At 40.8% G+C, this 14,655-nt stretch overlaps 1 protein-coding gene across 3 annotated transcripts in view; it reads right to left on the bottom strand.

The window, feature by feature from the left end:
* Positions 1 to 14,655, bottom strand: part of LOC112978264 (sodium channel protein type 5 subunit alpha-like) — a 173,054-nt gene that overhangs the window by 26,343 nt on the left and 132,056 nt on the right. For all 3 annotated transcript variants that reach the window (XM_026091567.1, XM_026091569.1, XM_026091570.1), the window contains 2 exons: positions 14,100 to 14,254; positions 9,564 to 9,737 (listed from right to left, as the gene is read on the bottom strand). In XM_026091567.1, coding sequence (XP_025947352.1) covers positions 9,564 to 9,737; positions 14,100 to 14,254 — 329 coding nt within the window. The remainder of the gene's footprint in view (positions 1 to 9,563; positions 9,738 to 14,099; positions 14,255 to 14,655) is intronic.

The following is a 14,655-nucleotide window of genomic DNA, read 5'->3' as shown; positions in this document are numbered from 1 at the left end:
TTTCGTCAAATTCACCTGCTTGTTCAAATTACAGGGTAGAGAGTGGGGAAGAAAGGATATCCGAAAGGGAACACAGCAGCTGGTTTGAAAGCTTTGGCCACTTAAAAGCAGCACTCTATAAGCAGTCTAAGCTAATGCAGGCCTCCAGTGCTTTCAAATAGCTTTTTACATGCTCTGGGAACACCCGTCTCTAATTGTGCTTAAAAAAAAAAAAAAAAGCAAGGTGGAAGAAAGAGAGCTTGGATTACTTTGGGTCCCTCTTTTTAATCCTCTCTGATTTCTCCTGTCAGTTGCTGCCATGGATAGGAGTATCCAAAAGGTAGATCTTTAGAGGCCAAGTAGCAGCCCAGGGTCTTTAAAAGCCTGTCCTGTGGCCCGAAGCTGCTCCCATTGATTTGAAAAGGAACAGAATTAGGTTTATGTCTCAAACCGAAACCTAAAACAAAACAAAACAAAACAAAACAAAACAAAACAAAAAACCTACAGGGAAAGTGGAATTAGCATATATAATTGAAATACATGGAACTTTAGCTGCCACTCTGAAATGCTGTTGGATGGGAAAGGCTTGTAATGAGGTTGGTATTCCTTTCAGCATCTAGCATTTATGAGTGCTGATTCATTATCCCCTTATTTTTTTAACATCAGTTCAGCTTTTCACTCTGGCATTGCATTTCCTGCTACATGGATGCCTAACTTTATGATTGCATCTGCAAATCAAAAAATTGCATGTTGTGAATCAGGGGCAGAAAGATAAAGGAAAGTCTTAAAATTAGGACACTGGCTAGACACTAAGGTGGCCTAAATCAAATTCTCAGCTCTGATATCCTTGTCCTTGAGTCACAATCCTTGCGTTCGGATAAAGATCACAAATTTTGTACTGAGGTCATACAGCGGCTCGTGCTCTGTAGTTAGTCTGTGGCTTGGAGACTTAAGCACGCCTGCAAGCGCGTTAATGAAGAGCTTCCCGAACATACAGTGCCTGCTTGGAGTACGTTCATTGCTGCTTGTGAAGTGCTCTCACATAATATAACGTGATGGGCCACATGAGTGCCTAGATTAATTACAAACAAAAAATTATCTCCCAGAAAGCCAGACGCTACGTCTCAAAACTTAGTTTCAAAAAGACTTTTACATCACCCACTCATATTTTTTGCTCCAGGATGTTTCCTCTATGGGCTGGCTTCCTTTTCCTTTTCCTTTTCCTTTTATGTTTCCTTTTCCTCTTTTTCTTTTTCTTTTCCCTGTTTCCTTTTCCTTTTCCTCTTTTTCTTTTCCCTTTCCTTTTCCTCTTTATCTTTTTCTTTTTCTTTTCTCTTTCTTTCTTTCTCTTTCTCTCTTTTCTTTCTCTCCTTTTTCCTTTTCTCTCTTTCTCCTTTCTTTTCCCCATCTAACACTCAAATTAAGGCTGTGAAGCTCTATTAATATTCCATGTTCTCAGCTTGTTTCCTGTTTCTCCTGTCCATGCTTTTTGAGGCAATATTTCCCTTTCAGAGGGCAGCCTTGTTGTAAACAGCATGTGCCACTCTTGTTGGCTTAAATGCTTTTAAATAAATCATTTCTGGATTCTAATTGCTTTCTGGCAGTTTCCAGAAGAACCTCTTTACGTCTCRCTGTTCCCTTAATCTGTCACCTCCTTTACATCTGTTCAGGCTTTTCTAACAACCCCAGTAAATTCCCAAGGCAGATGGCTGGGAATCAAGAATTAAACCACAGCTAAGTTTTGAGGGCAAGGCGAATGATCTGCTGCTGGGAACGTGCATCCAGCTAGGAGGCAAAGGGCTCGACTCTCTGACTGATCGGCAGTTTTCCCACACAACCCTTCCCAAATGGGTTTTCAGCCTTTCTCGGTTCACCTGTCCACTGCAAACAGGCATCATCGCCCCAGATCTCAGGGTCCGGTTTATCAGCGTTAGGTAGGGACGGCAGAGGGATGGCTGTGGCTTTTTGGGACCACGTGACACTTCTTGATCAGCCAAAGTTTGGCCAAGGTCCAAAGGCTTTCTCCATGTTACAGCTCTGCATCTCCAACGAGCACATCTCCAGTGGGCTGCGTGGGTGTGGCTGGCTTGAAAAGCCTGGTATTTCTACTGGCATTTAGAGAAAAAAAAGAAATCCTCATTCTCAAGGAAGTTCTAGTTCTCAGTCAGGCTGTGTGTGGAGAAAGCCTTGATTTATGGCAGCTGAATAAAAAAAGATATTCTCCCCTTAAAAAGTTCTACAAAACCACTGTACAATTCATCCCAGGGTACCTTCTTGCTGCTGAATGCTGTTGTCAGAAGACAGGAAGCTGCTTTATTATTATTTACTGTTTGAAGGCAGCATTATAAAGCCAGAGGTGTGCGTCGTGATTCCTGAGAGAACAGACAATCGTTTCCCCGGGAACTCGGCCCCATCGACCATGTGGAGCACCGAGGTGCTGGGCTGAAGGGGTGCTTATTTCTGGGCAGGWTTAGGCTCAGCCTTACTTGCATATGACACGATGCAAAAAAAAAAAAAGAGAAAAATCTAGGTGGGCTGTTTTCACAAGATGCAGTTCTGGGTTTGCTGGTTTCCGTAAAGCACTTGTTTAATCAGAGGTTCCAAATCAAGTAARAAAAAGCAAACAAACAAAAAAACCCAACAAAGTTGATATGGGAAATGTGACCATTTTATCTTGAAAATGATCTCTGTTGGATTTTTCAGCCTGGGTAGATCTTGAATTTATATTGGCTATGCTAGGACGGAAAGGGACTCTGAAAAGTTATAGGATCCCTGATTCTAGACACCTGACTAGAAAGTACAACCTAGAGCCATACTACAAGTAGGAGTCCTCATCTTCATTTTCCTTATCACAGACGACCCTAAAGCCAGTTGTAGAGCCATGCTGGGGTAGGATGCCAGGCTACAAGCCTGTAGGCTATGCGCCTGAGGACTTCTCTCCTTCCTCCACATGTAGTGATGGGAGAGGGAGGAGAAGCTGCAGACGCTGGACAGCCAGTGCTGGAAATTTGCTTACACCCACAACCTCTCTTCCTTCTTCTCTTCTCTGCTAGCAGCCCCTTCATCCCTGACTATCCCGGATGGGCTGGATGGAGCCTCAAGATTGTTGGGACGACATTTTGCAATCTGCAAGTGATGCTGGTAGTCAGGGAGAAGGACTGTAGGACAATCCTCCTCCATCTTCATGGAGCGTGTGGGACACCAGGACTGTTAGATACAGTTCACTTCTCCCTCCCTGCACTGAACATCCGTGCAAGGGAAAATATCACTGTATAAGGAATCTGGCTGCTACACTCATAGCAATAGAAAGGGCCAGGCAGACTGCATGCAAGAGYTCAAGAGTTTTATCCATTTTTTTTTCTTTTTAAGCATTTTCTCCTAAAAAAACACATTGAAATGTGCTCCATCTTTAAATCATTTAAAGACATAAAAATGGTTGTTAAATCTAGCTTGACACAATCTGAGTTGAGCTTCCCCCGCCCCCAATAGTGCTCCCAAAAGCTGAAATACGCCCTTAGTAAGTAATTCTTCATACTGCTACCATTTTGCAATGTGCAGGCAGGTAGTGAGCTATGCTTCCTGCTGTACTTTTCTTCTCGTTTTCATTTATTGTCTCTTTTCCTCCAGCTCAAGTGTGCTTTGTCCTGCTAYGCCTTGCCTGAAACCTAGCTTGGGTTTTCACTTGGCAAAGGATGGTTTGCACTCCTTTTAGCGTCTATGTGGTAACTAATGTGAGGTGGAAACCAAGATAAGGCAAGACATTTGGATATTTTTCGCACGTGTTATGTYGAGATAAAGTGTGGGGAGGCAGAAGGGAGATTTACGTGTCCGCTGACCTGTTAACACACATTAAAACCAGTTATCTCCTCTTCATGAAGATTTTTTTTTCATTTAWCCTGAATTAGCCAACATGTAGTAATACAGCATTTTTGGTTTTCTTCTTAAAAGCAAGGCTCCCTGGTTTCAGGAGAGGGATTCTCTCTTTTGTTCCTTATCTGGGAGGTTTATGTCATCAGCAGTGGTCCGGAAGAATGTGCACTGAGACATCTTTAAAAATCCTGTAAGAGCATTTGCTATGAGGCACTGGACTAAAACTAGACAAAAATGTGCTCTGAATGTGATAATTTTCTGTTGTAACCTGTGGATTTTTGATAGCTCACAGAGAGCACTAATAAATTCACTCATAGGAAGCTCCTTCAAGTGACAAGCTATATTATTTTTACTTTACTGTACATGAATACATGGCTATATCATTTTTACTTTACTGTACATGAATACATGGCTGTATTCTTGTTATTCTATTCTTATATGCTCTTCAGAACAAAAGCTAGATGAAACCCGCTTGCTTTTAAAATAATTTCCAAAGAATACAAATTGGGTTTCAGTGCTGTTTGGGAACAACTCATTATAGCAGATTGTGCAATTACTGGTAAAGCAAACAGAAATCACCTTGCTAATCAACAGGGAATACAGATGGAAAAAACAATTAAAGTAATCATAAGCCATCAATATTTACTTCACATGGCAAGTTTTTAATTGTCACTTAAAGACAATCCATCACAAGGGCATAATTTAATTCAATTCAATTTTTAACTAGGGATAGAAAGACCATTTTAAATTGYTCATCTCAAAACCAAAGACTATTAGCTGTTTTTTTAAACTCATCTGGCAGTGAAGTGTTCTAAGGAGAAATCTTAGAGCAGGCACTTTCCAGGAAACTATCTTGGAAAATACCACGTCTGTATTTCTTAAGCATTCAGTGAAAATGATGGTGCATTTAACGACTGAACATCCGTGAGCAGTTCTCAAACAAGCAAATAGGAAGTTTGGAAGCAGCCAGTCGCYGGATGGGGGATACAGATCTCTAAGTACAAACTCAGCAGCTCCAGGCAAACCGCAGAAACGTGTTCGGTTACCTCCATTCACAAAAGTGGGGGGAAAAAGAAAAGACTACAGCTTATTTCACTTCCACAAGAGCATTTACAAAATCCTGCCTAGTGGACTTGGTGAATAACTCATTTGAGAAGTCTGGTCACAAAACCTGTCGCTGAGYCTGGCTTGAACTACTTTGAAGATAAGATATACTGCTTAACCTGTTGTGAGCCACCTGCCTCCACAGCGGCAGAACAGGCTCTCTGGGAAAAGGGATGAAAGAAGCTATTTTTCTCATTGGTGACTCGAYTGGAGAGAACTGGTGGGGTATCTGGGCAAAAATTGTGGACTAGATCATCCTCCCATCGCCGCTGCAGTATGTAGTGTTTGGGCCCGTTGCTGAAGAYGATCGGCAGGGAAAGAGGATGCCAGCGTCTTTAGGAAAGCAATCACTTAAGAAAATGTCTTTCACCAATCACCACACCTTAGAAAGATGTGATGATCTTTGAAAGAATTTGTGGAGAAACCCTCACCTCCCCGCATCTCCAAAATCAGTAAATGACAATCAGTTTCCTTTAAGCCTGGATTTGAACTAACTTTTGGCCAATTAAATTGAACCCCAAAGCTGCAATGAAGATGTTGGATTTCTGATAATGGACTTTGTAGAGAGATGACATTAGCGCCCGTTTAAGAGGATTTTTCCCTGTACGCTGCAGGCAATGAAACTTGACAGCRACTTTTTTTCTGAGCTTTACTAATGAATTAGGGCAATTACATCCCTCTGCCTAGAGCTCTGTCGCGACAGCTAGCTTCTCCAGGATACTGGTCTCTCCCCTCTGCATACAAGGTACAATCAGCTAGCAAGGAAGCTGCCAATGGCAACACTTCCAGCGTTTGAATGATGCCAAGCTCCAGATTGATGCCTTTTCTGAACTGACCACCGCAACGGAATAATCCATCCGCTGTCAGCAGAGATTGGGACATAGCTCAGAATTAATTGGCTCACGCTCAAACGAGATAAGCTCAAAATAATATTTATAGGTCAGAGGAAACAATTGAAAGGAACATCAAACATGACACCAGCCTGCACAAACGGTGGAGTTTATCTGCTACTTGTTTAAATACCCAGCCGTCTCTGCCTATCGCCGTACACGCCTGGTTGAGAACAGTTTTCATAAACATTCATTTTGAATTCCATACGCCTTCATCCCTGGCCAAGTTCATACTCCCCTTTTAATCTGCTTTGTATGAAGAGGTTTTGATTGCATGAATGCTYGGTAAATATCTATTCTTTGTGAAAATATTTGCCTGTGCATCCTAGCACAGAGGCTTGTGCATAAACCCCATCCCTGATGGTGACATTGATGTCTGTCTAAACTTCAGATATACTACAGTCTCTGTTTTTTCCTCATTGAAAATAACTGTGGACTTACAGTCCCCATCACTCCAATTCATRTGCATAGAGAAGCTATGCAGCAGTGTAGACTTGGGTTACTTTCAGCAGCACAGTTGCTATTTGCTGGGAGATGACTTGTTTTACAGATACAGTATATATTAGTGCTTTTTGTTCAGAGTACCCAATATTTCAGCAGACATCTAATGGCATCTTTCCCAGGTAACCTAAGTCAAAATGAGCCTGTTTTTTGTGGTTGGATTATTCCTTGCTTGCTTCCTCCCTTCCTCCCAAAGAAATCTGCTGCAATGTTGTTGATAGGACTTTATTGTATTGCAATGTGTTTAAAAGCTCTCTCTTACTCTTCTGCTATGCTAGCACACTTGTTTGAGATGCACAGAGGCCCATTATCAGAGACCATCCTTTACGGATTCTACATCTAGCAAAAATAGCTTTCAGTTTGTGGATTACTGTGTGTTTTGATGTCCAGGCTATGCAAGCCAGAATTGTATTTAGTAATCCACAAATACRAGATGGAGCCTTTGCTGTTCCGCAGGCTCAAATCAGTGTCAAAGGTCTTTCAAAGAGCAGGGTAAGTCAGAAAAAAATAATAATTCTGCAGCAATATGCTTATATTCCCTCTCTATTCACTTCCCATTTAGAATTAAAGAATACTTACAAATTTTGAGCTGGTTTTATGAATTATTCACAGCAGCAAAAGGATTCTGAGTTGCATTTATACAATGAGAAAACACAGATGATAGATGGTTTCACATGTCCAATGAAAAATCAACCATCGCAGCTTGAATTTTGAATACCGATACCAAACTGCTAATGAATAATTTGCAGATCAGGAATTTTTAAGTGAATAATTTTAAACAAATAAATTTGAGAAAATCAGACAAGTGGTTCATCTGCTTCTTTTGGAGCATCTAATTCATCCATTCACTCCCTTCTGCATTTCAGTTGCAGCGATTTGGTTCTCAAAGAACGGAAAAGAAAATGTAAATTAAAGAAAAAAGTGCGCTGTAAAAATGATAGCATGTTGCTCTGCCAATTCAGAGTGGCAAAGTGTGTGCGAGCAATAGGGTAGGAGAAGAGCATCTGTTAAACCCACTAAAAATATAGTACAGGGTTCTCACAATCCGCATTGGAAAATGACTTTGAAGAACATAAAGGGGCAAGGGGAAAAGCTTTATTAATTGGGAACACCAAAGTACAAGATATTTCCTAAAGTCAATTAATTAACTAAAACAACTCAAGGGTGAGGCAATTTTTGGCTAGCTTAGGGAACCTGCAAAAACAACATTTAAATGTGTGCTAAGAAAACAGGTGGTCTGGGTTAGTATGAAGGCTATGGAGGGGATTTACCAGGGAGATGGARAGTCTCGGGGACCTGCGGTCCCTTTCCCCCTGTAGCACTGTCTTAGACCCTACGAGCTCCGGATCTGCAGCAGGGGATGTGTATCCTCTTTCCCCAGCCTACCTGTGGCTAACGCTACAGTCTGACATTACACTCATAAACCCTATCATTAAAAGGCAAATCTGGACCTAACTTTCTGGGTTACATATTGACTTTGCATTCTTAAGTAGTTCCAGTTCCAAGGGAGMTTTTTGCAAGGAGGGCAGGATTTAGCTTGGTTTCTGTTTTACTCCCTTTGGTATTAATTAAATGTCACCCCATAATATATGTATTTATAACAACTGTGGAACTCATTTGAAATAGTTAATATTGAAGCGGAGCAGAGCTTGAAATTGTTTCAATAAATACACTGTGCAAACTGTTGTTCCTGCCAGGAAGACCCCCTATTTATAGCTGTGACAACATTCAGCCCTCATCCAGCACTCTTAGTCTTCAGAAGCTCATTACAGACACTAACTACAGTAGCAAAACCCTGGAAGCCCATATAATATTGTAGGTGATTCTTATTAGCTCCATTTTACAGATGGAGAAACCAAGCAAGAAAAGCTACATCACTTGACCTAAACCACAGCAAAGAGCAGTTTTCTGAGCTGGACTATAACTTAGGAACTGGTGGTTTCCAATTTTGTGGTTAGATAATTAAACCAGGCCTTCCTCTCCTATTGAAACTAATCTGTGAAAAATGAGTGCCTTCCCTTTAAGAGGTTTCCAAGCATGTATATGAAGAGGAATTTATGACCTCCAATTTATATAAAGAACTTCCTTTTTATAAATCAATTTGTTAAAGCTCTGGAGAAGCTTCCAAAGGCTCTGATCCAGCAGTGCACTTAGACATGTCCATAACTTCAAACAAGTAAATCGTCCCATTGAAGTGCTTTTCTGGATTGGGGCCAAAGAAAGTGCAGTTTCTGCCTTGAGTCAAGGTTCAGATGTAGAAGGGAGAAAAAATAATTTATCAGAAGTTTAATAAGTTCCAGTCATTCAGAGCTCTGCCAGCCTTCCATACTAATACTTCAAGCAAATAAGAAATGGCCTTAGGGAAATAACTGCCTCCCTTATTGATACTTTGTGATGATATGTTAAATCTCACATGGAGGATGTAGTGATTCTGGCTTTTCATGAATTGAACAGACTCCCCATCCAGGCCTTGTGAAATGCCAGATCTGATGTGCTAACCTTCTCCTTTTCTGCATGGGTGTCCAAAGCRCATACAACTTTGGAGGAGAAATGTCTGGTAGCAGCAACGCTCTTGGGGCACAAGCTCCCTTTTATTGAACTATTACTTAATTTTAGGGCTTATCCTTTCAGTAGAACTAAGCATTGCAAKATTTCAAAGATTTGGAGCATTTTGTAAGGTTTTGTAATGGTGAAATCACTTTGGCAGGAGGACTATTCACACCTTCTTCTGGACTCCTTCACTTGTAAATACTTGGGAGATGGTACTGAACATACTGTTATGCATCCCTGGCAGCCTCSCCAGGAAACTATGCCAAGGACAGCTTCTCTAATCTGCTGAAAGACTTGTGTGTCGAGGTCATGTGCAGAGCAGTCGGAGGTAACCAGACCTGGTGCTAGTCGGGAGTGTGGGATCAGACGTTAAATGCTAAAAGAAAGAGCGAGTTCTTACGGACGAAAATGGAACGTGACTCAAATTAGCAGGGTAACACCTCTGCGTAATGATACGACACCGTTTTCTGTGTGCTGGCACGCCGATCCTGGGGATGCGCAGTTACATACCGAGTCTGGCAATTTACTTTTAAGTTCACCCAAGGTTGTTACTCAGAAGCAGAGTGATAGCTGTCATTTTTCAAATGCAAAGTTGTCAGACTTTACAGGACATTCCTGTACATTATAAAATCCAACACAAGAAACATAATATTGCRAAATGATACTTACATCTACGATGAGAAAGTCAAGCCAGCACCAGGCATTGGTGAAATACTTCTTGAAGCCATAAGCCACCCATTTCAAAAGCATTTCCAAGACAAAGATGTATGTGAATATTTTGTCAGCATATTCCAATATGGTTTTTATATTTTTTCGGTCTTCCAGGTAAATATCTTCAAAAGCCTGGAAGTACAAAAAATTGATTAAAAACTGTTCTGCTGAACTGTGTTGGAAAATATCAGTGCTGCATTGCAAGCCTGTAGTATTGTTTGATGGGACATCATGTACTGCCTATGATTTTTGATGGATTTTAATGTTACCATCAGAACCAGTGCACAGACACAAATAGGACTGATACTAAACAAGGCATTGCAATAAGGACTTAACTTCAGGTATTTTATTAATTCCAAACTGATCACCAGCTAGGCCCTTTAGAGTGGAATTCAGTGCATGTACATACATAAATCAGGATGTCTGAATGGCATAGATGGCTAAGCTCCARCTTCAGTAGATGGAGATCTGTTCAACCTACTCTCTAATAGACAGCTGATCAGMTAACTCCAGCCTTCACTGGCTGTTCTGACAAGATGTCCTTTGAGTGTAACGGGAGCTTAGACACCCTGCATTTGGGTTGGTGAACCTGTGAGCTGGCTGCCGCTCTGGAGGTCCCACACATAAACACCTAGTGCCATTTGATCTGCCCGAGGGTGTCCTGCCTCAGCTCCTGCTGGTTGTGCCACTCTTACATGGACACCTCAGATGCCACAGGGCATTGGCATATTTCCAAGGGCATTGGWTGCTTGTCTTTAAGCAGCAGAATCCCACCCTTACATTTAGTCAAATGCATCTTATTGCTAATGATGACATATTGGCTTATTAGCATGCTTAAGCCTGTTTTACAGGGTACCAAAATTCCCTGGCTCCTGTTCAGCCATCACATTTCAGGTAGCTACAGATATCCGCCTCAAGAAATGCTCATTATTATTCATTTAACAGAACAATTATATTCATTTAACAGAACAATTATGTTTTAAAGGTCAAGGTATCCATCTCCCCATCTCATCTGTCTCTCTAACTAATCTTCTGCACGGCATCATCAAAAGACATTCAGTATCTGTAATGAGTATGAGCAACTTAATAACCCCTTTAAAATATTTAAGATTTRAAACAATATGCCTACAAAAATAAAACATATAACGTAATCTCATAATTTAGCTTTCACTTTATAACRTACATATAATGTATATCAAGTAAAATGCAGGACCCTGGTATCAAGCTTGCACATATATGAACCGGTTTGGACTTGCTAAGTCCAGCAATGGTTGTGGTCTGTTTCCCCAGCTACTCAAATGACCGTCATTATAAAAACTGCTTCCATGTTCTTGGCACTTGGATGACCGAGGTTTTGATAGATTATTCTTGTCCCATAGTGTGACCTAGAGCACTTGGCAGCAAGAAAGCACAATATTGTTTGAGAGGGTCTGTGCTAATCATCTTAATTATCTGCATTTACATATTTCAAGATCTGTAACTACTTTCTGAGGAACTTCAGAAAGTTAACAAACACCCGGTGCTTGCAGATACAAGAAGTGTCTTACTTGTCACTCAACCAGTCACACTGGTCTTTTGCCTGCCAGAGAACAGTAATTAAACTGACAAGAAAGCTTTGGCRGCCTGTGCCAAAGCTTGTCCATTTGTCCCCACACTTTGGGGTGACGTTTTCACTGCAACTCAGTCTCCTATCTTGCCTTCAAAAATGATATTTCAAGGGTGTGAAAGAGCTGTTGGAGAAAGCCACAGAAAACAATACACAGAGAGACTGGAGTTTATCACTTCTTGTAGGGGCTCACTCACTTTGTCAGATKACTTGCAGTACTTTGCAATTACCACAAAAATAACAACAAACCATTTAAAGTGATTTCCTCCTCTCCATCCCTGCTTTCCTCTCCCTATATTCTGGTAACTTGTCAATGGTATTTGCTCTATTAAAAAAAAAAMAACTGTGAGTCAGGAAGCAGCTTARATATGGGATGAAGAATATGCTACCTGAATGCTCGAGGTGGATTGTATTTCTTCAAGAGCTATGGACTGTAAAAGACTAAAGACACAAAAGACTAAACTTCAGTAGTTTGCATTTTTGCATGGCAACAACTAATGAGATCTTTTCTATGTAAAACATCATTAAGAGCTATATCTGCTGCATTGCTTTGTGAGTTAAAAAAGAGTTGAGCAGGATACCTGCAGCATTACCCACAATTGCTATTCAAACATAGGTTCCCAATTTGTATGTTGATGGTTTAAATGTAAAAGAAAGGTCTTTACATCTTTTCCAGTAAGCTATAAACATATTTTGATGGTTTAACTTCCACATACAAAATATACTGGCTTTAAACTCCCTTAAGAACTTAGCACATTACAGGGATGTAGCCAGATGAGCTCACATTTTGAAAAAGCTCACCTCAAACTAACAGAAACACATCAACAAGTTAAAAAAAAGTTGTGTGTTTCCCTCAGCATCTCCAGTCAAAATCCTGAGGCACAGTACTGTTACGTGAGAAAAGGCAGCAGAATTTACCCRTACAGAGAATTGAACTAGCCAAGTTGAAACTTGTGAAAAGGTAAATGAACGTGTGCAATGAAAAATAATGAGATTTATATCTCAGTATTCAGTATTCAAAGCATTTTTAATTACATACACAAGGAAGTGCATTCATCTAAAGTGTATTATAGCAAGCGATGTGCTCCTTTTAAAATATGTTGAAAAATTAACATGCTGATCCTCAAGCCAGTGCAAAACCCATCAGATTCCATTGATTTCAGCAAAGCAATGACAATTTTCAGCAGCCTAGTATCYACCAAAGGTTTTCAGCCTCTTGCTTTTCATCGTAAAATAAAAACCCCTGGGTGAAATTTCAGCCCATCCCTAGTGGACTTGGATAATGATGCATTGCTTTCATTTTGTAATAACATTTACGTATTTCAATCTTCTCATCTCCCTACAGGTTTCTTCCTTAAACTACATAAACCAAGTACTTTTGAGTTTTCTCATAGCTCCTCTTTTATAGGCCACTGATAATTTTTGTTGCTTTCCTCTGGAGTTTCATCAATTAGCCCACATCTCTCCAAAAGTGCAATGCCCAGAGCTGAAGCCAGTGCTCCAGCTGAGGCCTCCTTGATGCCAACTGGAGTGGAAGAACATGCCTATTTATACAACCCAGTGGGGTGTTAGGCTTTTGTGCAGTGGTATGAGGTAGTTTACTCCTGTTCTTTTTGTTGCCTGTTCTCTCTCCAGCTCTTTTTAGTAAATCTGCTACCTTACCACACACCCTGCATTTTGCCTTTCTGCCCTTGATGATTCCTGACTAGGTGAAGCATGCATATTTCTTAGATGGCTCTCCTCCTATATGTTTAAGACAGATTCATCCATTTGGCAGAAGCTAATTGTGACCTCTAGAGATGCACTTGTAACCTGTCTGAATGTGATACTGCCAGCAAATTTAAGCAGCGTACTTCCTACTCTCCACTGAGGAGATCATCAGTGATGACCTGACCAAAGCCTAGAGGACTTTTGCTATATCTCTTTGCTTTACACCCAGCTGAAAACCTGGGAGAAATCTCACCAACTTCAGTGACATTCCTGGCACAGATAAATGACCCACATAAATATGTGTGCGCTGGATCGGACCTTTAAGCCTTAAATTGTAGCCCTTAACTTTTTTATCTAGGCAAGCATTGTGGGGAATGGTGGAGGGAAGGAAAAGGTGAGGATGAAGGACTAGTGCAGTGCTCAGCGCTGAAAGCAGGCTGCTTTCAGAGTGTGGAGGGAACAAGCTGGTCAGTCAGGCTAAACTCTCAAAAACTGCCTGCCAGTTGCCATTACTACAGAGAGCCCAGGGCTGATAATACAGAGAAGATAATCCTAGAGTGCAGTGGGGTCTCGGGAGGAAAGGACTCTTTATCAGAGTCATGGGCAATAACCAACCAGCCTCCATTCCTTTGCATTCTTATGGATGCAAGCAGGAGCTATCTATATGGGGAAGCTACTGTGATTTAAGCTAACATTAATTAAAAGCTCGATAGTCACCCACTAATTCTGTGGGTAGCACTCTGATTCAGCACTCACTGTGTCTTTTAAGATTTTGTTTTGCTGCTTACAAAGTGGGTGTATATATATATATATATATATATATATATAAAAAATACATTCATAGAGCAAAATACAAGTCTCCAGATGGGAACTGCCATAGAACAGTTATGGGACACTGAAGTAGTAATTCTTGGCTGCTTCCTCACACAGACTGTCCTTAAGAGTGTGCTTTTCAAACCATTTGCGCATTATAATTTTATGTTATAACTCAAGAAGGTTCCTCGTGACAGGGAAAAAGTGAGTGAAATCAAGAAAAGCAGAAGACATGTCCCAGACACACTTTGTTTTAAGAAATGAGCAGTAAGGACTTGTAAGATGTGGAATGCAGCTAGCCTGGGATTGCCTTCTCTTAGACCCAGGTCCACTTTCAACTGACTAAGAAATCCTGTTACATTTACCAGGGCTCCACTGCTCAGCAGGATCATGAATATGATGAAAGTTTCAAACCAGTTGTGTTCAACAATTCTGTAGCAGGTTTTCCGCAGCCTCCACCAGATTTTGCCTGGAAACTTCGTGATGTCCACTGAACAGCATGGGAAGAATCGGACACAAACTGAAAAAAAAAAAAAGAAAGAAAAGAAAGCTATTGTTAAAAAAGCCTATCTAATGCTTAAAGCTGCAATAAGGAGCCTCTAAACATGATTTCATGTAGGTACGAGCTACTCTGTAGAGGCTTTCCTCCCTTGTTTTTCTTTTCGTTCTCTTCTGCTCTGCCTTCTGTTTCCCCCTTTCACTCCTCTATTCAAAATTACTCAAAATCACTTAAAACCTTCCCCAGTGGTTTCTCCCAATGATTTTTATGACATTGAAAATGCTGGCAATGAGTCACCAGTGCCCCAGGTCAATCATACTATATTAGCTAAGCTCAGGCAGCACAACTGAATGGGCCTAATGATTTTAGCAGGGTATTACCAATAGTCTCARCATCCTTCTGAAAGTAGGAAAGATGTTTTC

This window comes from Apteryx rowi, unplaced genomic scaffold, assembly GCF_003343035.1.
Source record: "Apteryx rowi isolate R43461 unplaced genomic scaffold, aptRow1 scaffold_91, whole genome shotgun sequence".
NCBI lineage: Eukaryota > Metazoa > Chordata > Aves > Apterygiformes > Apterygidae > Apteryx > Apteryx rowi.
This window is presented reverse-complemented; position numbering and strand designations above follow the sequence as displayed.